The sequence below is a fragment of the Archocentrus centrarchus genome, chromosome 4 (genome assembly GCF_007364275.1).
Source record: "Archocentrus centrarchus isolate MPI-CPG fArcCen1 chromosome 4, fArcCen1, whole genome shotgun sequence".
Taxonomy (NCBI): Eukaryota; Metazoa; Chordata; class Actinopteri; order Cichliformes; family Cichlidae; genus Archocentrus; species Archocentrus centrarchus.
Window position 1 is genome coordinate 2,356,589 of NC_044349.1, and position 24,343 is coordinate 2,380,931.

Genomic DNA, 24,343 nt, shown 5'->3' on the forward strand with positions numbered 1-24,343 from the left:
AAGCACAGCTCTGTTCTCTGTGTCCTCCATAGTAGAGGGTGACTGTGCCTCCACCTAAACACAAACATGAGGATACTCAGGGGTTACAGTGGGATTCAGAAGGTGGAGGAACCCTAAGATCAGCTGTAGTGGCTCTGCATGGGGAGAAGAACCACAGCTTTCTATTGTGAGCTGCAGTAAATGATGTTGGTGTGCAGGCTGTGATCAGCTGACCTGCTGCTGCTGCTGCTCTGAGGTTTACTGCTCTGTGTGGATGAAGTGAACTCACAAAGATGTAACCCAGTATTTCACAGCTCTCTGAGCTGATCTCCTTCCCCTACACTGACAGCATACAGGCTGTAGAAATGTTGGATTCAGTGAATGAATCTCAGCATCAGCAGCTTTGATTCAAACTCATCTCTGCTGCACTGATGTAACCTGTAACTCTGACCATCAACACAGCCTCTGTGCACCACCACAGAGCTTTACTGTAAATACAGTACAACAAGATAACCTGTTTATTACGTACTAAACTGCAGTATTTTCATCCAATCTTTGAATAACACAAAGTCAGCATACTTCAGTTTATTTTCCAGTCCTTACCTTTAATTCTAGCCTCTCTTCTTCCTCTCCTGTCCTCTTTCTCCATCTCTGAGTGAACTTCTCTCTCTTTGCTCTCCCTGAAATGCAGCAGCTCTTCTTTTAGCTAGCAGACACACTGTGTGACAAACTGCACACACTTTGTGTGTTTGCTGATATTTGTTGAGCATTTAGAAACGTTGCATTTACCTGCCACACGTTACTCCCTTCGTGCTCGCTCCTCTTCAGTAGCGCTAGCTAAGCTGTTTATGTGCCGCAGCGCAACTTACGGATTCGGTCCGGCCCGCTGTGACCCCTGATTATAGCGCTATAAATGAGACATTAATTACATGGGTTTGTGTATTTAATCCCTTTGTACCCGATAAGCCCCGGTGATGGAGGATACGCCAGTACGATTGTCTCTTATATGTTATTATTCCTCCGTTTAGGCTCAGATCGCTTGATGACTGACGGCGCACTGACCGGAAACGCAAACTTCTCTCTGACGTGTTAAAAAGTAACGAGTCTGTTTTGAAAATGTAAGAAGTAGAAAGTACCGATACTTGTGTAAAAATGTAGGGAGTAAAAGTAAAAAGTACTCAGAAAAATAAATACTCAAGTAAAGTACAGATACCTAAAAAATCTACTTAAGTACAGTAACGAAGTATTTGTACTTCGTTACTTCCCACCTCTGAAGACATCCCTAAAGTTTTACCTGAGTTTAGAAGATTTGAAGTGATTTGCACAGAAGAGGTCAGTTTCAGTGTTGTTTACTTCCAAACATTTGGTGAGTTTGACAGAACCAGGCCAAATACATATGAGTTAACTAACGAGTTGATTAGGATGGTGGATTTACACAGGTCTGTTTATCCCATCCTGTATTAATACACTGAGCTCTGCAACGTGTGGCCAGATATCAGTTATCAACGTTGCCTTTGATGATGAATCTCACAATATGTAGCTGGAAGTTCCAGAAATATTTTCAATATTATCATACTATTATTTCCAAGATCAATAATTCACCACCAAAGTCAATATTAATGGGAAAAAAATACAAGAAAAGTGGCATTCCACATAACAATGTAATTTTTAATCTTTCAGTAATATTTTATTAAGTTTAGATATTGTCTTTTGTTTTTTTATTGCTAGTTAAGAATATGAATAAATTAAACATAATGGTGTCATGGGCAGCACGGTGGTTAGGTCCTGGGTCCTTTTTGTGTTTGCGTGGGCTTTTTCCTCCCACAGTCCAAAGACATGCAGTTACTGGGCTCAGGTTATTTGGTGATTCTAAGTTGCCCACATGTGTGAATGTGAGTGTGAATGTTGTCTGTCTCTCCGTGTTGGCCCTGCGACAGGCTGGCGACCTGTCCATCCCTGAAATGGATGGATGAATAATGGTATCATTGAGAATGCTGTAGGAAGAAAAAGGGCTAACTGAATACATTGTAACTACAAGTTTGTATGTCTGCTTATATTATTTGCTTCACCTTCTCTTACCTTTCGCCGGCCTGGTTGATTTAACTCCACCAATGAGTTTCTGCCCCTCAGAAGCAGCTCTGCCTCACAGAGATGTTTGCAGCTCACAAATCATGAACATCAATGATATCGAAAGAAGCAACATGAGTGCCCCGCATGATAGGTCAGGATTGGTACCATGAGATCCTAGGTGATCATAGCTGAAAACCTGAACTACGAGCTCCTTGCAAATAGTGGCTAAATGTATTATGTCTGTCACCAAATTCACATTATTATGATTTTTATTGTTTCATTTTTTACCTGAAAAAAATTATTGGGACATTTGGGATCCTGCAGCCACTGTGGGTGGAGTTAGTTTTACATACTAATAGGTAGTAAGATGACATAACAGGTTCAAAAGGAAAGGGGCTACGCTCGGACAGATAACAGCCCACAAGTCTGTGTAGCAACTCGGGCTGAGAAATATGGTTACACTTTTTCCCAGTATTTTCATGCTGTTTTAGATTCATGTTTACAAAGGTCATTATTTTGATGCCCAAAACATAAATTGGTATGTTACTGTAGAAGAAAGCCAGTTAGCCAGTGGTTAAACTTCTGAACATGATAAGATTTTAGAAACGAGGCAAATCAAAACAAAAAACATGCAAAAATGTGTTAAGAGCTGACTGAAGGGTTAATAGTTAATTTATCTGCTGGTGGGATGCAACATAGAAAAGTAAAGAAAAGGAAACAGCAAATCCAAGCAGAGAATCTACATATGTTACAGTATTAATATCAAAGAATGGTGGAAGACATGTAAATTTTAGACATCAAGCTGAAGAGGACAAAACACATCCAGCCCAAAAAGAGAGTTTACGAGTAAAGAGCAAAAGAAAATGTCCATCAATTTCAAAAAAAGGACAAGAAATGTAAGAAAATCAAAGAAGATAAAAATTGGAGGAGAAAGGGTAAGTTTGATTTCCCTTGTCATGCAAATCAGTTTGGCATTGGGGGAAAAAATACCTTCGTCGTCCGTGCGGTCACTATCACCTAAATCATCAGTGTGTTTCTTTGTAAGGGGACCTATAGGACCAAGAAGGAGAAGATGGAGGAAAACAGGGTGATCAAGAACACAAACAGTCTTCAAAAGATGCTCTCAAAAGAAAGAAAAGTCTCTCAATAATTATTGACGTTATAGCCCCCTTTTTTTCTTTTCTTTTGCTTAGAAAAATCTTCACATTGACAAGGAGACTGGGCAAACATTACCACAATGTCCACTTCAAATGTTTAATGCTGGAATTTTCTCTACATGAGTTCATTTAAGAAAGTTAAAGAGCAAGAAAAGAGGGACTTTAAAAAAGAGGCAAAAAATGTTAGTTTCCTGTTGAAAATGAAGACTGAACTAAAACCTCTCAGGATCATAAACTTTAAAACAGTACATAAAGTAGCATAAATTATACAGATCATAGATATTGTGGTAACAACTGAAGAGATCAGAGCAGAAGAGAAAAAAAAATCAAAAACTGTAAAAGAAGCAGCATTTTTTTTTTTTAAGAGCACTCGAGAGAATCATGTGACAACTTCCCCCGTTGTATTTTAGAGGTGTTAACTGATTTTCTGCCATGACACACACAAACATCTGCATCACAGTTCACTGGGACACCGCATCACAAAATTTTAACAAAAGGAGAATTTATTTTTGAGTTTTTGAATAAGCCCAAAAGTATTTTCAGTTTAACAATAATTAGTTTTATATAGAAGAAACAGACTGGAGGGGGATGGCGGGAGATAAATTACCAATTAGTATCAATTAGTATCAATAAAGTGATAATGCAATAATAATAAATATGCTGTGGCATGATAACAGTGAGATTAATAATGTGTACGTTTGTTTGTTAACATTTTTTTCCTTTTTCCAGCTGAACTGTGTTTACGTTTATCAGGAAATTGTTTGACAAGGAAGTGGTCAGATGCTTCTCCATCAAAACCGACAATTTCTCGTTTTAATATCCAGTTTTGTGCACATACACAAATATAAATGCATGCTATCTTAAACACACATACACACACACACACACACACACACACACACACACACGCAGACACAGAAAGAAAAAAACAGAAACACACATTTATGTTACAAACAAGATCAGCAACATGCAGTCATAACAAAAGTGACCAAGCTGCACATAGAATAGTTCAAAAGCATACAGCCCCCCCCCCCCCCCCCCCCCCCCCACACACACACACACACACACACACACGCACTGGCATTGACAACATGTGTGAACTGCTGTCAGTAGTTGAGGAAATCTATATTCTAGTCCTTTAATCCATCTTTATGGACCACAGCAACAAACAGCAATTTTATGCAAACATACTTCAGTGCAATTTTATAAAGCAGACATATTTATAAAGTCAGTGTTAATCAATCGCTCATATTAAAATAAACTAGAAATGTCAATGAATGATTTGTTGGCAATGTTTGTGAAACAGAGCATAAAAATGACTTCACATGTTTAAAATAGTTCACGTCTGCAGCTCATGTTCATGAGCAATAATTCCTACATCATTTAATATCTTGGTGGTTTATTTTAAGCCCACTGATTTCTTTACAGTGACTTTAAAAAGGAAGCTGGCTTCCTGCATATCATTGTGTCCTGCAGCAGTCTCCCAGCTCTCTTTTGTGAATTTGACAAGCAATTTGATAAGCGGGAGCTGACTCGAGCTTTCTATGTGCTGAATAAGCACCAAGACACCAAGTTGCTTCTTACAAAATGGGAAATGTCTAAGAAAGAGAGCAGCCGCTGTCTAGGGATGTGTCACCTGTTTATGGAGGACGCTGCTCACAAAACAACACATACAGGTTGTGGGAAATTTGTGTTAAGTGTTTAGCATGCACAACACTCAATGATACTGGTCTTTATGCTAATACTTAAATATAGATTAGTCTTTCAATGCACATTAAAAAAATCTACTTTTGTTTTACTTTTTAAGCGAATTCCTTAATTTTCATTCTTTGGCCCTATGATCACGTCATAATCAAGTGTTGCATCATCATAATTTTAAATGCATGTTGAAACACACCAGCGGATAATAATACAAAACTGATGCCATTTTTTTTTTGTTTGTTTTGTGAGGACACAATCCTGTTTATGTTTCAACACAATTATAAAATATTATATGGACAATTTTCACCTAATTTATTTGCACACTAAACTGAGTGTCTAAGCACGCACGCACGCACGCACGCACACACACACACACACACACACACACACACACACACACACACACACACACACACACACACACACACACACACACACACACACAGTGTCCTTGAAGGAAAAACAAAAAGAAAAAAAAATGAGCTGTGAACAACTGGAGAACCTGTGAGAATATAAAGAAATAATAAATAAAGAAATAAAGAAAATGTGACTCTCTGGATTGCACAATTTCTGCTTGTGTGACTGAGGGTTAGTTGGGATCAGAGCAAGATAGCTGCATGACAGCTCTGATTACACACACACACACACACACACACACACACACACACACACACACACACACACACACACACACACACACACACACACACACACACACACACACACACACAAAAAGAGAGAGAGAGATCATCCAGCCATCATGTGCCAATACTGAACTGCTCTGTGACAAGAATGTCCTGACACTGGCCTGCCCTCACTGACCTACCAGTGGGAATCTGTGTGTCTGTGTGTGTGTGTGTGTGTGTGTGTGTGTGTGTGTGTGTTGGTAACTGGTGAAGGCTCACCTGGGATCAGCTCTGATCAGTGATCAGGGACGTGACACTTCCCAGCTCTTAACCAGCTTCATAGATTTTCTGACAGTCTCGGTTTTAATCGCTGCCACAGATATCAGTTACCCTCCTGTACTTCTGTAATAACCAGTAAGGTGTGTTATGATCCTTTATGATCAGCGATGTACAGAAAGGAATCCAGACAGCATTTGGAAAACATGCATGTAAATGATGCCCCTAGTTCACTACAGCTGGGATTATACCCACTGTGGACACAGAAAGCTACACAACATACGTGTACTTATTCCCGTCATACTGTTTCACAGTCTACTAGAACAAAAGCGCACACAGTGGGTGTCTTTGTACTCTAGTGTGGGTCCCGACAAGTCTGTGGAGTTGCAGCAGATTGGAGTTCATGTAGACATCCACACAGAGCCTTCTGTTCACCCTCCAGTCACAGAATTTACATCACCTGGGACCAAGCAGACCCTTTCATACTTGGGAAGTGTACGGCAGAGGAAAGTATAACAGTGGTATAACATATAGTAAAACAGATATGTGTATTTTGCAGCAGTGAAGCAAAACCATCATTAAATGGGTATCCTACCAGCTGGCTGAAGCTGCCAGTTCCTGGCAAAAAAAGAGGGATAAGTGATTAAATGATGGTCATTTCATGGGCTAATAACATTCAAAATAGGTTCTATCCTTCTATATGGCTCTCATCACTGCACCTTTACTGCTGCATGCTAACAAAATGTTCTTTCTTCCATCTGCTCTACGTCCTCCTCTGTCTTTCAAACAAGACCACAGACTGGCAGACTGACAGGCTGCTTTGTAAATATGAAAGAGGTGTAATTGAAAGACCTTCATTGCTTCGTGGCATCAGACGGGAAAACTGAAAGCTTAAAACAGACGATTGCTGACACCCGTGAGAATGTAACATTCCCTCTGACGTTATAAAAAATATTCTTCTAGGAACGAGACTGGAAGAAGAGAAAAATAAAACATTTGCATAGAAATGTCTACTCACTATTTATACTAAGGAAACCAGTGTTATGGCAAAGAATAAAATTGTTCTATAAATTATTACCTCAAATCACCATTTGATGAGGTAAACTAGGGCGGGCTGTTATCCAGCCCACCAGGATTCTTTTACAGTGAAGTTTGGATGACTTTGTTTCAGGACCTAGAAGCTCATGTGGCTCAGCCAGCTTTAAATGATTATATTCACATATATCTGCAGTGCACCTAGTGTTACCAAATTAACACTAGAAAAATGCATAAGATGTGTTTATTTCATGACACTGAGTTTCCCTTTCATACCTAAAGAACCACATGCAGCACATTCCACCTTGAGATTTCTCTTCATCATTCACTGGAGCAAAATATTATACTTTGATTTTCAGCCTCTCAGTCTACACTCTCCGCCTTCCTTTGACTTTTGCGGTGTCTAGTTTTCCCCGTGTCCATCGCTATCCCTTCTATCCTCATCTCTCTTTCTCTCCACCAGCATTGATTGGAGACTGATGAAGAGGAGTTTCACGCTCTCTGACACTGCAACAATCCATGACTCAAAAAGCCAGCTGGGAACCAAGGATGATAGATAGGCACACACACACACACACACACACACACACACACACTAAAAACCCTCAGGCTTTCCCCTCTTCTGGATGAGGTAATTATTGTGAGGAGAGTCCATGCATCGATTGCACATTCTGCACAGGAACTATCCACACATACATATATTGCTCTCTGTATGCATCAGTCAAGGTGCGTACTGGCATAGAAACACACCAGCTTAATCAATCACTGATGCACATTAAAAAGGGGCTCTAACAGAGCTCGCTGCTCAATGAGCCAAATAGGTAATCTACAACTGACCTTGGATAAAATCCCCACAGGCTGTAAACTATAAATACAGAATCCATTCCCCAAGGTAGAACTGGGACTCTAATGCACTTCAGCAAAGTCTCTGATGAGGAGAATTACTCTGCAAGCATGAGAACACACATGATATGTAAAACCTAAGAGGGACATATTAGAACTGTGTCACACGATGGGCCTGATGCTTCAAAACTTACTTTATGAGTTTCATTAGATTCTAAGACACAATGAGGAGATTTATTTTTCCTTTCTTCTTTGCATGAAGTTAAAATTCCTGAAAAGTGAATACAATTCTAAGCATGCATTATAGACATATTTTTCCTTTTGTGTTCTGTCATCAATTATTTCCATTTGTCTATATTTTTTATTCCAACATTTTTTATTATAGTCACACGTGTGAAATAAAAAGTATGTTTTTAAAATTTAAAGTAAAAACTTTTGAGATATTTCTATTCATGATTTAATGCCACCAGCATTCAGTGGACCAAAGTTCAGAAGTATCTGTTACAATATTACAATTTCAAACTGATACTGCTACATCTGAGCATACTTGATACTTTAAAAAAAATAAATAAAGATTAAAAATACAAACAATAACACCCTTGATAACACTATTTTTAAGTTGTCTGATGTAGTGCAAAAAAAAAAAAAGAAATACAGTAACATAATGCCTAATATTGTGCTGGCCCCCATTTTGCTGCCAAAACAGCCCCGACTCCACTGGACCCCTGAAGGTGTGCTGTGGTATCAGTATGTTAGCAACAGATCCTTTTTGTTCAGATTTTTTTAAAAAAATGTCTGGGCCTTGAAATATATACTTTACATATATTAAGAGAAAAAAGGCGGGCTTGTGTGAAGCTATCTATCAAAACAGTTGTGCATCAGAGAACTGAATAAAGCTGCCATTTATCCAGATGACTGTGAAACATGATGTGTACGAGCTGTCTGGGAAATCACTAAAATATGTCATGTAAATGGGAAAATGTGTCCACACACAGAAGATCCTAGATTATACAAACCTAAAGGGAAGGCTGTTCATGTGGGAAGATGCATTAATATTCCATATCATCATCGGGAACTATGCCTGGAGCATATGAACTAAGATTAAGCAGAAGAGAGGGGCATGACTGAGAATCATTTCATGAGTTTTTCAGTTTTTCCCTCTACCAGTACAACTGAAAAAAATTGGAGCAAATGTTTTATAAATCAGCATGCTATAATCTTAGACCTATGAAGGATTAGAACCACAGTAATGTGAATATTGGTAGGAATATCAATCACAACAAAATGAAAGAAGTCAATGCATTCTGCAGGAAATGCTGATCTCTGTAAATGCTTGTGTGGATGTGTACAGTTCTACATTAATGTGTGGGTGGAACAAACAACATAATCCATATTAGAGGCAAATATGAAATTAGGAAACATAATCAATATGCATATGTAATAGCTACCACTCACATATGTTAACTGGCCGTCTAACCACTCAGTACAGCAGGAGCTATCATGGAGGTAGGTAACATGCATGATAATCCAAATGGTGCCATAAAATTTCGAAATTGTAAAAAATAATTTGAGAGAAGAAAAATTGCAAACACAAACTGCAAAGACCAACTGGGCTGTAACTAGTTACAAAGTAATGTGCTGAAGAACTAAAAGCTTTCACATCCATTTTAAAGTCCTTCTCACCTTGACTTGTTCCACACTGCATTTCTTTCCTCTTTTCTTTTCTTTACTCCTGCCATTCATTTCATCTGTTCATATTCCTTGTTCTCCTCTCCCTCCCTGCTACTGCTAATTTTTTTCTTGCATTCTTCTGCTGTTCTCTCTCCTTCTACTTCTTGCTGATGAAACAAACACCCACACTGTCAATGTCAGTGAGTCAATTCTATGCAGTGAAAAGTCTGGGAGGGGAGGACATGAGCGAAGATGTGTGACTAGTATGCAAACGAGCAAGAAAGTAGAGAAGTGAGAAAAAAAGAACAAAAATAAATGTCAGGAGCCCTCAGCTTTAATTTTCTGATTTTTTCGAGGCATTCATCTGCTAAGAGCACCTGCTGCATTTGGGCTTCATGCTTCAACTTATAGATTAAAGACAAATTTTGCACAACAATGGAGCTTTTGACTTGTGAAAGAAGACTGCTGCAGAAACCTTGGTGAAGGTCTTATAGAGGGGGACCTGTTAATAATATTATATATCATTACTAAAAAAAAAAGTAATATATTACACATTAATCATTACTTTCTTAAAAGTAAACCAGTACCTTATTTAATTACTCGTCAGAGAAAGTAACTTGTTACACTACTTGTTACATTACTTTTGTATTACTCCATAACATGACCTGAAAGACATTGTTAAATAATTACCAGTTAATATAAACTGTAGGCTACAGTTCCACACACATGAACACAAACCCAACAGCACAAAGCAGAGATGAAAACCAGCCCAAAGCGACTTCAAAGCGATCACCGCACTGATTCCACTGTAGAAACATGGACAGGTAGGAACGCTGCAAACCTGACTGCTCATCACAGCTTCTGTTTCCTGTTTAACATTCAGGGTCTGGCTGCTGGGCTGAGGTCAGCATGCACTCAGCTTTAACATTACTCTGGGTTCGTTGCTAGCTCTGCCATAGCATGCTCTCTGTGCAGATGCCTGCACAGAGCCGAAGTTGTGTTAGCAGTGTGATGCAGCTGTTCCTGTCCTGTTTCTGTTTGCATTTTACCACCGTGCTGTCATCCTTTCATGGAATTTAAAAAAAAAAAAAAAAAAAAAAAAATATATATATATATATATATATATATTCACATTCACATCTCCACTCCTCAAAAGCCATAGACCACTTCACCACTCTCCTCCTCCCAGCACATGAACTGAAATCAGCTGATCGTATCTGATTATTTTTCTTTCTGCCACATGCAGACAACTGAACAACTTTTGTAACACAACTAACAACATGATAGTAACATTAATGTAATAACTGAATTTAGTACAGTCACCTGTTACATTAGCGTTAGTCAAACATTAAGGCAGCAGATTAAATAGAAGCCGTATCATTTACCGCGCTGCGTTTATTCAAGGCTATTTACACATGTTTATTTTTAAACATTAAACTTTTTGTTTTTGTTAACTGAAAACAGAAAAGACCCGGTTAAGGAGGGTACAGTTCTAAATTAATCACGGAAAGATTATTTTGGCGTGATCAACTGATATTTACAAAATTATCTCAGCAAAAACATGATCTTATTGCCTATAGTGTGAAGGCGTTGTGGTGGTAACAAATGAGTAAAGTTAGTTAATGTCCGTTAGACAGCTACAGAGACGATCGTGGGAGAATATCCATACCTTAACTCTTGGAAAGGATGTTACAAAAAGAGGCTGAGGTTTTTAATAACCAGACTGCTGGCGATGACCATTGTGTCACCAATAAACTGAAAAATCTCTCTGTTTGCTTCATGTTAGCTTTACCTCACTGAGCTGTTCATTGAGCCGGCACATTTCTTTACTGGACACTTAAAGAAGTGACGCATCAAGTTTGATGGGATACATTCATGAAAATGTTCCTTTTTTCCAAAAAGATTTGTACTGATATGCTGTGTACCTTACCGGCTACAAATGTATATAATATTTTGATATCTTTTTATATAGTGTTTTGACGTGTGTGTATATGTGTGTATATGTAAATGTGGGTATTGACACTGATATATATATTTATGTATATAGTGCTTATGTATATGTGTATAGTTTTTTGCTATTTTATTTTATTCTATTGAATTTTAGTTTTTAGTTTAGTTATTTGTTCTTACTCATCCTTTTCATTTTTTCTCTGTATTGAGCTGCTGTAATGCACAAATTTCCCCGTCGTGGGATCATTAAAGTTTTATCTTATCTCTTATCTTAACTTATGTTATGTTATATCTCTGTGATGATCTCTAATGAGCTTAACATATCAGTAATACAGTTTATAAATTAACCACCAACAACTGTGGTATTTACCTCTGCTGATGCATAGAGACAGTCACGCTCAGCAGAAGCACACATGTTGGACAAAGTGTGTGGATGTAAAGTCCCCATAAACAGAATCACACACACTGTCCATGCCAGCAGGGACAGCAGGGACAGCACTAGTGTTACTGGATTTAAGACTTGACTCAGCCCACTACCAAACATGGCTGGGAGACTGAACCTAAGCCAAAATGGTTGAGTAGTTACTGACGAGTCCCACTAAGTATATGATAAAGATGCGTCAGAACAGCATGTCTGTCATCTACAGAGACAATGTTTCTCTCTCTCTGTCTGTCTGGCTCTTTTTCTTTTTGTTAACTGACTCATTTTGACCAACACTGTCAGCTAATAGGCCAGTGGCCAGTGCATTTATCAGTGAGTCAAGCTGTTTTTGAACTGAGCCTTCTCTCCTCATGCAGTGCGACTTGTCAGCTCTGCTCTGTGTTCACCCACCGCTCTGTGAAATATGCCATGACAGGAACTGCAGAGGTTTTAAACCCAAGTTTGCGACCCTACTTACACAAGAAAGAAATATGGATTTTGACTTCAGGCTTTGAGGCAAGGCTCAGGAGAAAAGATGTTTTTGTAACGCTGCATAAGAAATGGCTCCAGTGATATAATGTATTGTAATTCATTGGTGATTTAAAGCTCCAAAAATATGTATATCACAGTTTTTATTTTTGCAGAATGGTGCACTTTGGCTTATTTTCAGAAAATTCCACATTATGGGCTGTTACACACATTTTATATCCATGTGAGAGTTTAAAAGTTTACATTACGTTCAAGACTGAAATTTATATGCCTTCATAAAAGAAAACCCAAAGTTCACTGTAATCCTGGTTCAGTGGTAATTTTGTGTGGTCCACACACACACACACACACACACACACACACACACATGAACGGTATCCTGAGATCTTAGCAGGTGATGAACCGTCCATTCTTAGGGCGAGAGGCGGGGTGGATCAGTCTATCACAGGGCTAACACATAGGTGCTCAGGACCAATTCAGAATCATCATTTAACCTAATGTGCATATCTCTGAACTGCAGTAGTAAAATAATAACAAGAGTAATAATAATAATATCAATAATAATACTGAAAATATCCAGTGGGGGCTGAGAGCTGCATTTTCTGTCTCCATTAAGCCCCTACCTCTTTAGCACCCCCAACAAGCAGAAAAAAAAAAAAAACGATTTTCTTTAATCCATTGTTTTCAGGTTTTCTTCTGTGGGCACCAACAGTGACATGAAAAAATGAAACCGGATGGGATTTAATTGGAGCAACCAGAGCATGTACCTACTGAGGTACCACAGCAGCCAGAATCCCCATCTGAGTGTTAAACTGCATCTTCCAGAATGCGTTCTCCTGCTGCATATGCATAACATAAAGGAGATCTTAAAAAGGAAGCAATGTGATTCATGGCAACAAAACCAATTAGTATAAAAGCCACGTACATCTGGATGCATGGGAATGAATCCCAGCTCGGCTTCCTCAGTTTTCTTTCTCATCTGTCTCTACATTATAAAACCACAGAAAACTGAATTAAAACATCGTAAAAGGTCAGACCTCTCATTGCTCTTATGTAAAGTAACAAATGACATGCTGCTGAAATGCCATACAACTCAGTTCTTCTTCTTCTGGCTGCTCCCTTTAGGGGTCACACAATGGTAGCACAGCAGATCATCTGCATCCATCTCACCCTATTCCTAGCATTCTCCTCTGTCACACCAACCCTGCATGTCCTGCTTCTTCTCTGCATGAACTTCTCTGTGGCAGCTCCATCTTCAACATCCTTTGTCCAATATATCCACTATCCTTCCTCTGCATATGTCCAAACCATCTCAACCTCAGACCTTACATCACAGAGTAGGTCTCACTACCATCTTGTAAACCTTCTCTTTCAGCCTTGCAACTCTTTCCCATATCTTGAAGGTATGGCTCATCATCAGCTTTATCCCTCTGCAGTTACTCCAGCTCTGCACATCACCCTTGTTTTGAAAATCAGTGCACGTCTTCTTCATTCCTCAGACATCCTCTCACTCTCCAAAACTGTGTTAAATATCCTGGGCAAAAAGCCCTCTGCTCTCTCTCCTAGGTGTGTCATCTAGACCAACTGCCTTTCCATGCTTCATCCTCTTAATAGTCCTGATTCACTAACTGTCCTTGATCCATCCTTCTCTCTCTCGCTCTCTCTCATTTTCTACATTCATCAGCTCCTTAAAGTACTCCTTTCATGTTCTCAACACACTCTCTTCACTTGTTAGAATATTTCCATCTCTATCCTTAATCACCCTAACCCACTGCACATCCTTTCCAGTTCAATATCTCTGCCTACCCAATTGATACGAGTCCTTTTCTCCTTCCTTGGTGTCTTCTTGTTGCATACAACTCACTATAAGCCTTTCCCTTTCCTTTGCCACCTCTCTTTGTTGTACACCTAGCATCCCAACACTCCTACGTCTACTTTCTTTAGCGCCATATCCTATTTTTTTCTTTGCTCACCTCTTCCTTTGAATACTTTCCTGTACTTCCTTATTCCACCACCAAGTCTCCTTGTCCTTTTTCCTCTGTCCAGAGGACACATCAAACACTGTCTTGGTAGATGTACTTTCCCAGTCATCTGGTAACTCTTCTTTACCACCCAGAGCCTGACTCAACTCCTCTCTGAGCTATGTGCAGCACTCTTCCTTCTTCAACTTCCACCATTTAATCCTTGCCTCTGCTTCCACTCGCTTCCTCTTCTTGATATCCAAAGTCATCCTACACACTACCATCCAATGCTGCCTAGTTATATTCTCCCCTGCCACCACTCTACAGTCTCATATTTAAGATTTTATCTTGTGCATAAGATGCAGTCCACGTGTGTGGTCCTTCCCCCACTCTTTTACATGTTCTGCCCTCTCCCTAAAATGCATGCTCACCACGTCCATTCACATCCCTTTTGCAAAATCCACTGTCCTGCATTGTCCTGCATTTCTTTACTTAAAGCCGTACCTACCCAGCACCTCCGCGTCACCTCTGCTCTCTCCCCCAAACCCCTGATCACCAATCTCTCCACCCTGAGGACGCTCTTTACCACTTCATCAACTTACTCCAGAATTCTCTTGCAACTGACACCCAATCTGTGAGGCAAAAACATCACCCCTTCAACTTCCAGCTTCATACTCATGATCCTGTGTGACACTCTCTTCACCTCCATAACAACAGTCACATACTCTTCCTTCAAAATTACCCCTACTCCATTCCTCTTCCTATCTACACTACTGTACAGCAGTTTGAACCCAGCTCCAGTGCTCATGGCCTTGCTTCCCACAATATACCTACCCTCCTTCACGCCATCATATCAGCCTCTCTTGCTTTACCAGTCATAGTCCCTATATTTAAAGTCCTCACTCTCACCTCCACACTCCTGCCTTTCCTTCTCTCTCCCTGCCTCATAACACACCAGCACTCTGTTGGCCAACAGATCTGGAGGCAGTCATTGTTAACCTGAGCCCCAGTATGCCGTGGTATGGAAAGCTCATTATTTATGATCCACATGTTTGATTTGGCTAAGAGTTTACACCAGACGCCCTTCCTGATGCAACCTTCCCCATTTATCCAGGTTTGGGACCAGCACTAAGAATACACTGGCTTGTGGACCCCTGTGGCTGACAGTGACTCATATTTTAGACTATGAAACTTTAATGTTTGGATATAACACACCAAAAAAGTACTCATTCTAGATTAGCAGAGGTAAAGCCTCTAAAAAGGACATCTGGCTTTACCTGTATTTTTAGCATTATCTTTAATATGCTGTAAAATGTATTAATAGATCCAGTGACGTGCGGTGAGGGTCGTGACTGGTGAGGCACTGACGTCATCACATCAGATTTACAAACATATAGCTTATTCACCATTTGATTGGCAACAGTTGTTTTGTTTAACATTAACATAGTCTGAAGCAAACCTTTTAGCTCCGGTGTTGGTCTTCCTTTAATTATTATCTTCTGCTTCGATTGAAAGTCCAGTTTAGAAAATTCTTTCAGTTGAGTTATGTAATCTTCCATGTTGAACATAAGGCCAAGCAACAGGAAAAACTAACTGGCCTTGCTAACTGTTTATGGTAGCTTGCCGCCGAGGAGTCGTAGAGTCCCTGGGATCACCAGCGCCCCCTACCATGAGGCACGAGAACTGCGTGCCTCACCTAGTGTCTCTTCGCAGCAGTTTCATGATCGCTCAACACAAGAATGCATTACACACACATACAGTTGTTAATGAAAAAAACAACAAAAAAAACTGTGCATTATATACACCAGCTAAAATATAGAAATTTAGTTCATATAGTAAAAGTGTTAGAACATTTTAATAGCCACATGCAAAGGGAAAGTAATCCGGTCTCACTGCATAGCATGCCAGCACAGTTAGTAGTCATTGGCAATGACTATACTGAGCCGCACCACGGATTGCGCAATCCGTGGTGCGGCTCGCCGGGCTGGTGCCTCACCGTTCGTCTCTTAGTATTTGACCGGCAAATGCAAAAATTCAGCGATTTTGAAAAAACTAATCTAAAAATGGTGTAGTTAAATGGAAAAGAACTTTAAAATACAAATCACTGAATGAATATAACCATTTAATTTATTTTTTAATTTTATATTTCCACGATGACAGGTGAGGCCGTGCCTCACCTGCCTCCCCTGACTGCACGTCACTGAATAGATCCTTGGAAAATGAAAATACACACAGTGTTACAGGTAATATTTTACAAGCACAAGTTAAATGTCACAGGTTAAAGTCATTTGAACAATGCAGTTGAAAGCATGTGTGTTTTAACATGTTCAATAGGAATATTTGCTTAGCAAGGAAGCATTATCAGAATCAGAATCAGAAATGTTTTATTGATCCAAGAGGGAAATTTCTGTTGTTACAGCTGTAACTGTTTATCGTATACGCTTCCACAGCATGCTGTACTTTGCAGCAGTAGAATGTTATACATTTCAGTAGTCTAGGTTATTTGACTGACACGAACTGACACACACACACACACACACACACACACACACACACACACACACACACACACACACACACAACACACATAACTGCACATTTTCTCTGCATACATACACTGATGCATACCATCAGGTTCAGTTTAGAGAAGATGCAGCAATATGAAATATAAATTACATTTGTTGCTCTATCACAAACAGAAACAGAACCAGCACGTTCATGAATAATAAATGTCATAAAATGTCACAAACATGGTTGACTTTCAAATATCTTAAGGCAGGTGTGTGTGTGTGTGTGTGTGTGTGTGTGTGTATAGATCTTATCTCTCCATGTGTCTGATTGGAGAATCTCTCCAGGGCTCATATCTGCTATGGACCAGAGGAGGCAAAAACATCAATGAAAACTGTGATGTTGAGCAGCTCATTAGTCTCAAAAAAGGTCTACAGTGTGTTGGAGAAAGACAGTTGGCTGTTGAATTATTTACACATCTAGACTGTATTGCACTGACCCAAGCCAAAACATATAACAATCATTTTAAAACATATAAAAAACACAATCAGGTTTAGAGAAGATTGATGGAACTGAGAAACCAAAACTTATTATGTGAGGCATCTTGCCGACTCTACGATAATTGTTCTCTTAAATCAGTGGTTCTCAAACTTTTTCCATTATGCCTCACGTTGGAGGATGAAATCATTTCACGCCCCCCGCAAAGTCAGATCTGGAATGGGGGGGGTGGCACCATGTACACAGTAGATGGTAACACTGGACAGTTTCGCTTATAGCTGTGCTAACGTACCTGCTAATGTAATTTCCTTGTTCCGCCGTGAAAATTAATCCGATGATCAGCATTTCAGTTCACCTAAATTCAATTGAATTTAATTTTATATGGCGCCAAATCACAACAACCAGCCATCTCAAGGCGCTTTATATTGTAATGTAAAGAACCTACAATAATTACAGAGAAAACCCAACAGTCAAAATGACCCCCTATGAGCAGCACTTGGTGACAGTGGGAAGGAAAAACTCCCTTTTAACAGGAAGACATCTTTCATGACCCTGCGCTCCACCAGTGTGGTGCGCCCCACAGTTTGAGAAACACAGTGTTAAACTGATATTCAGTTTTACAGTCAGCTTCTTTTATAAAATACATATTTCTTTATTTAACATTTAAACATTTAGCAACTTAATTTTCCTGATACAATCATAAAATGTTTCTTCTTTATGTCAATAAAAAGTTTAGGAGACAGTACAACTTTAGCTTTAAATGTTTTTTGTTGTTTGAAAATGCAAGCATAAGACATTCTATAGACGTAAGGTCTATTTTGAACTTGGTCAGTTTTGGTCATAGTGTCTAACTCTTATTATTCATTTAATATCATTCAGCATATGCATTTGTTAATATGTTTCTCTTTCATAAGTGTTTCTCTATAAAATCAATGAATTCACTGCTGTTTCATGGTAAGTCACTAAAGTAAGTTGGTAAAAGTGACTGTCACAGGAAACAGTGTCTGCTTTTATGGTTCTCAGGTAAAAACTGGAGCCCCACAGTCCTCATTAAAAACTATTTTAATCACAGAATTTTATTTCATGCATATTATTACTGTAAGCAGTGCATCAACAAACAGACTCAGGATTGTCATATAATCTAACCCTAATGTGTCCCCAGTTACAATCCCATTCTAATTGTCCTCGTCTCATCTTCGAGTGAAGTTGCATCGCTAAAATTAGCTTCATACAGAAAAAGGTCAAGTGTGTCTAATTAGCTCTGTGAGGTTGATGTGACTCTAACTCAGGAACATGACTTCATGGTGCTAATTGCCACTGGCAAATAAAGAGATGCCATATTGACAAGTGGAGAGTTAAGGAGACATGCTGCTATTGGCAACACAGTGGCATGCCTTTCTGCAGAGCTCTCTACATTTTCCAATTATTGACTGAGAATATTCTTCATCCCCGAATCTTCCTACTTATACACGATTACCAGCAGTGATCAATCACTGATTATTAAATGAAATGTCCATTAAGGCTGAGGGGTATTTCCATACTGGGCAGCGGGCCAGAATGTGATGCACAAGACAGCAAAAGGCAGCGACACAGAGACTGCAGAGAGGCTAAGTCAGGCCTTGCTCGCGTTTCATGTGCAGCCACCGACTGTGAAGTTCAGACTCTTTTTCTTTTTCAAAGAAAGAAATTGCTTGAAGTTTCTGTGACTTTTCAGCTATGGGAACAAAGAACCGTACACGCAAACACTTAAGCAAGTAAACAACCCCCCCTCCCATACTGTACTTTCACATACTGTAGTATGCAATCTTCACATCTCCCAGCACAAAAGTGTTGTCTCAGTCACACACAGTGATATCCCATTCCTATCTTTCCCTACTCTGCCGTGATGTGTGACTCACTTCCTCTGCTTCCAGTCCAGCCTGTCCCAGTAACTCTGTTATTTACACCCCCCCTCCTCTAATTCAATCACTCCATGGCATATTTAACAGAATACATACTACCCACCTGTTTGTGAGAAAAAAAAATAATAAATATAAATCAAGCATTTTATTACTCTACTCAAACAAAATGCTGCAATTTTCACATGATGGTCAATCAGTTGATATGACCATTAGAAGTGAAAGTGTTTGATTTATCCATAGAGTGTGGTTGAACAAAATAGCCACTGCGCTGTCACAGATTTGTTGGTGAAAACTCATTTTGAAGACTTGGGCTTCAACATTCTGGCCATGGGGGTGCATGGACTCATGAATCTCCTGGCACTGCATGCTCATACACTAGTGCTGTTATTTATTTGAATATGGTCACAGACTTCTATACAACAAGATCTCCTTTTTGGAGGCAGATAAGATGCCTCCTGCAGGTTAAACACACTCCTGCAAGGGCTTCAGACCCTTTAGTTAATTTCATGTTTTATTTAGAGCATGAATATTATGACTGTAGTTGAGTTCTGGTTAAGTTTACTCAACCAAAGTCTCCACCATGCCTCATGTTTGTTTTATTTAATTTGATAATATTTTATATTAATTTTTTCTTTTTTTTTCATCTTTTTTTATTCTAAGGTTAATTATGGAGTTCCACAGGGTTCTGTGCTAGGACCAATTTTATTTACATTATACATGCTTCCCTTAGGCAGTATTATTAGAAAGCATTGCATAAACTTTCATTGTTATGCATTGTTATCTATCAATGAAGCCAGATGACACACATCAGTTAATCTGCAGGAATGTCTTAAAGACATAAAGGCCTGGATGACCTCTAATTTCCTGCTTCTAAATTCAGATAAAACTGAAGTTCTTGTACTCGGCCCCACAAATCTTAGAAACATGGTGTCTAACCAGATACTTACTCTGGATGGCATTACTTTGGCCTCCAGTAACACTGTGAGAAATCTTGGAGTCATTTTTGACCAGGATATGTCCTTCAATGCACATATTAAACAAATATGTAGGACCGCTTTTTTGCATTTGTGCAATATTTCTAAAATTAGAAACATCCTTTCTCAGAGTGATGCTGAAAAGCTAATTCATGCATTTATTACTTCTAGGCTGGACTATTGTAATTCACTATTATCAGGCTGTCCTAAAAGCTCCCTGAAAAGCCTTCAGCTGATCCAAAATGCTGCAGCTAGAGTACTGACAGGGACTAGAAAGAGAGAGCAGATTTCTCCCATATTGGCTTCTCTTCATTGGCTCCCTGTTAAATCTAGAATAGAATTTAAAATCCTTCTCCTCACTTACAAGGTCTTGAATAATCAGGCCCCATCTTATCTCAAAGACCTCATAGTACCATATCACCCCAACAGAGCACTTCACTCTCAGACTGCTGGCTTACTTGTGGTTCCTAGGATACTTAAGAGTAGAATGGGAGGCAGAGCCTTCAGCTTTCAGGCCCCTCTTCTGTGGAACCAGCTTCCAGCTTGAATTCAGGAGACAGACACCCTCTCTATTTTTAAGATTAGGCTTAAAACTTTCCTTTATGATCAAGCTTATAGTTAGGGCTGGATCAGGTGACCCTGAACCCTCCCTTAGTTATGCTGCTATAGGCCTAGTCTGCTGGGGGGTTCACATAATGCACTGTTTCTTATTCACCTCTTTTACTTTGTTTAAACCCCACTCTGTATTTAATCATTAGTTATTATTAATCTCTGTCTCTCTCCCCCCTCAGCAGATGACCCCCCCTCCCTGAGCCTGGTTCTGATGGAGGTTTCTTCCTGTTAAAAGGGAATTTTTCCTTCCCACTGTCACCAAGTGCTGCTCATAGGGGGTCGTTTAGACTTTTGCTTTTTCTCTGTATTATTGTAGGGTCTTTACCCACAATACAAAGAGCCTTGAGGCGACTGTTGCGATTTGGCGCTATATAAATAAAATTGAATTGAATTGAATTGAATCATACATTAATCATTACAAAGCTGTAGATTCAGGGATGCTCTTATTCCATTTGTGTGTCTCTTCACTCTGCAGATGTGTCAGAAACCAAATATTCATGGGGATTGGGGCTGGGATTCCTGTCAACGACAACGACAACGACATTTAAACACTCTTTTTGGTTGAACCTGCGTCTTCATGTTCTCTCATCTCTCGTTAGCTTTTTTGTATCTGATCTACATTTCAGATCTCCCGAATGCCTGCATGTCTTTGGTGGGTTGTTGTGTTTGTGCTTCCCCAGAAGAGAGTATTGTTGATCAAATTTCTTGTCTGAAAGTCTTTAGAGTTCGGTTTAATGCGCTGACAACGTTCCAAAAAACTGTTCGAGACAGGTGAGTTGTGTGTGTGCCTAATATTCATCAACAAAGCAGTCCATTGTTTGATCTCTCCACTTCAGCAAGTTGGACTTGAAATGATGCAGTGACTGTGAGCTGTAAGTGTTTGATAGTTATGATGTTTGAATGTGTTAAAATCCTTTGGTAACTAACTCTCAGATGTGTTTAATTATCTTATTTCATGTCAAAATTGGACTTATTTTACTTCTGGTTCCTGACGTTTTCTAACTGAACTTGAAGAACTCACATACAGTATGCAGGTTCAAACCTGTGTATGTCTTGAAGTTTGTTCAATGTTTATGTGCAAATATGACTATATATAGATCCACGTGCATGTGCGCTGGTGTGAAACTAAATTTCATTCACTTCACTTCGGCTTCAGCTTGAACTCCACTCCACTGGGAGCTTCCCAGCTGACGTGAAAAGGGAGGGGCACGCCGGAGAGACAGCGGCCCAGAACAGGGCCTCCTCGCTGGGGGAGAGACATGTTCAAAGGGCTCATTTGGCCCCGGCGGTACCAGCAAACACAGCTCATTTGCCACTGAAATTCTATTTTTACATCATTTCAATTTCAAAGAACCTTCTGGCTGCATTAGCATTTGGCTTGGATAAAAGAAAAGTTAGTGGAGGAGTAGAAGGGTAGAAAATGGAGGAAAGGGTGAAAGAAGAGCAAGCAGAGCAATAAGTTAGTACTTTATGTACTGATACTGCCATAGATTTTTTTTTTTGGCATTTCTAAAATTAGTTGCAGAAGGTTACCAACTGCAGTGGGTACTCATCCTGCACTGTACGCTCTTCTGCTGTTTCACTTCAGTCAGTTTGCAACTCAGTTGTTTGGTTTCTGCAAGTTAGAGTATCTGCTGTCCCATTTGTCTGCCATCACCTTTGATTATGGGTGTTTACAGCACACTTTTATTGCTGCTACATTTATTAGACACACTTAATTTATATGTCAATTTTTTTTCAGTGTACTGGTTAAGTAATGAAAAAAAAAAAACGGATCAGATTTAATTACTTCTTCAGTGCTGTTGAGCCAGAAGGAAATTTTCATTGCATTTGGAAAGGAATTAAGACTACAGCATTTAATTTATCTGAGATATGAAGACAAAATTATGAGTGCTAGTATGTGGACAGCATGGAGATCAAAAAAGGTGAATTATGTCAAATGTTTTGAGAGGTTTCTTTCGTTGTTCCCTTGCAGTGAAGTATGCAGTCAGTATATGAATGAATGGGGAATGTTGATGATGTTGGTAGGGAGAAAACTTTGCAATGCTGCTACGCTGTATAGTTCAAAACATTTAGCTTAAGAGCCCAGTGTGGTTTCCCATCCACCTGTGTACGGGAGGGTTTAATATGACTTTAAATAATACCCACAATTCTTAAGCCTAGGGTGAGGGAAAAATAAAGAGTGAGAAATTTATCACACTCATAAAATGAGCCTAAGTGATCAACAGGTTCCAGCGTAACGCTGCTCTGCCTTAAAAGTTTCTGGAATGCAAAAGGATTTTTGCAGTTATATGAAATGGAATAAAGCCAAAAGCTCTTCACTTTTATGAAGCCACAACAAGCAAATATTTATTATTCTACTCAACATTTATATTCCCAATTGTATATATGTCTGTAGATTATGGACTAAATATGTAGATCCTCTTCAACACATCGCATTTTATAAGGATGATCTTTATCCAAATCTAAGGACAGTATATGAGAAAAATAAAGTAGTATCTCCATAAGGTATCTTTCTGATTCCATGGCAAAAATGGCTATGAATGAACTGTGACAGTAGTACGGTAGGGCATCTACCATACTGCAGTATGGTAGATGCCCTACCGTACTGCACTATGATGTTATCAGACTGTCAGTGACTGAATTCGTTCACTTCTTGTCATCATCTGTGTTGGTCTGGATGTATCCATATATCTTCTTTCCTCTCACTGCTTTCCCGTCTTCACTGCTTGCTCCCTCTCCCTCTCATTGCACCAGTGAAGCAGATGCCTTTGATGCCATGCTACAAATCACACATTTAGCTTTTCATCAATATTTCATCTATCCATCCTTGGCTGTGCTCTTTCTAGTTCTCTAAATCAGCACTGGAGCATTTTGGAAGTCATTTGCTTCACAGTGGAATGGAAAAACAAAGCAGGCGTCAAATTATTTTCTTGGAGGGTCAGGTGTGTAAAAGAGTGCTTGAATGCATGAATATGAAACAAATTTTTTAAAATTCAGCTCATCATAAAACAGTTAGCCAACTAATTTCCTAACTAGCATGGTTTTAAATATAGCTGCTGAAGGAAGTAAATAAATAAAATCTGTTCCACTTGCCACTGTTTTTGGATTATAGCAATTAGGCACTGGAAGTAAGTGTGGGTGTGGGTGTGTGTGTGTGTGTGTAATAATAAAATGCACTGAATGTATATTTAAAAGCTGATACATCCTGTATGTTTCTACTGTGAAGCTCTTCTGTGTTTTAAAGCTGCCAAAAAACAAATTTCAAATACGCTCACTGAAGTACTAAATAAATACAATAATCATCAGCTAAAATTTCCCCCATCATACTGTTCTGTCTGAGCAATGGTGCCTTTACTTTTTTTTTTTAACTAATTTAAACTCTTCCCTACATGAAACCCATTTTGAGAGATTCACAGTTTTAAGGTTTGAGTCAAAGAGCCACAGAAATCTTAAAGTAACGAGAGCTGGACTAACACATTATTGATTTTTACTTTATAGACTTGTTTCAAAACTAGAATATCATCAGCAACAAATTGAGTCTATTTTACTTCAATCATGTCATCCACTAGCAAAAAGCAAAAGTGACAGAAGCAATTATTTTCAGAGTTTCTCTAATTTATCTGTTTCCACAACAGGCTGCAGTTGCTGCGCAGGTTTTTTATGTAGCC

The 24,343-nt window shown here is 39.1% G+C and overlaps 1 protein-coding gene across 1 annotated transcript in view; it reads right to left on the minus strand.

Annotated features, from left to right (window-relative positions):
* Positions 1–24,343, minus strand: part of nlgn1 (neuroligin 1) — a 266,100-nt gene that overhangs the window by 166,918 nt on the left and 74,839 nt on the right. The window contains exon 2 of the mRNA XM_030727247.1: positions 3,040–3,099. Coding sequence (XP_030583107.1) covers positions 3,040–3,099 — 60 coding nt within the window. The remainder of the gene's footprint in view (positions 1–3,039; positions 3,100–24,343) is intronic.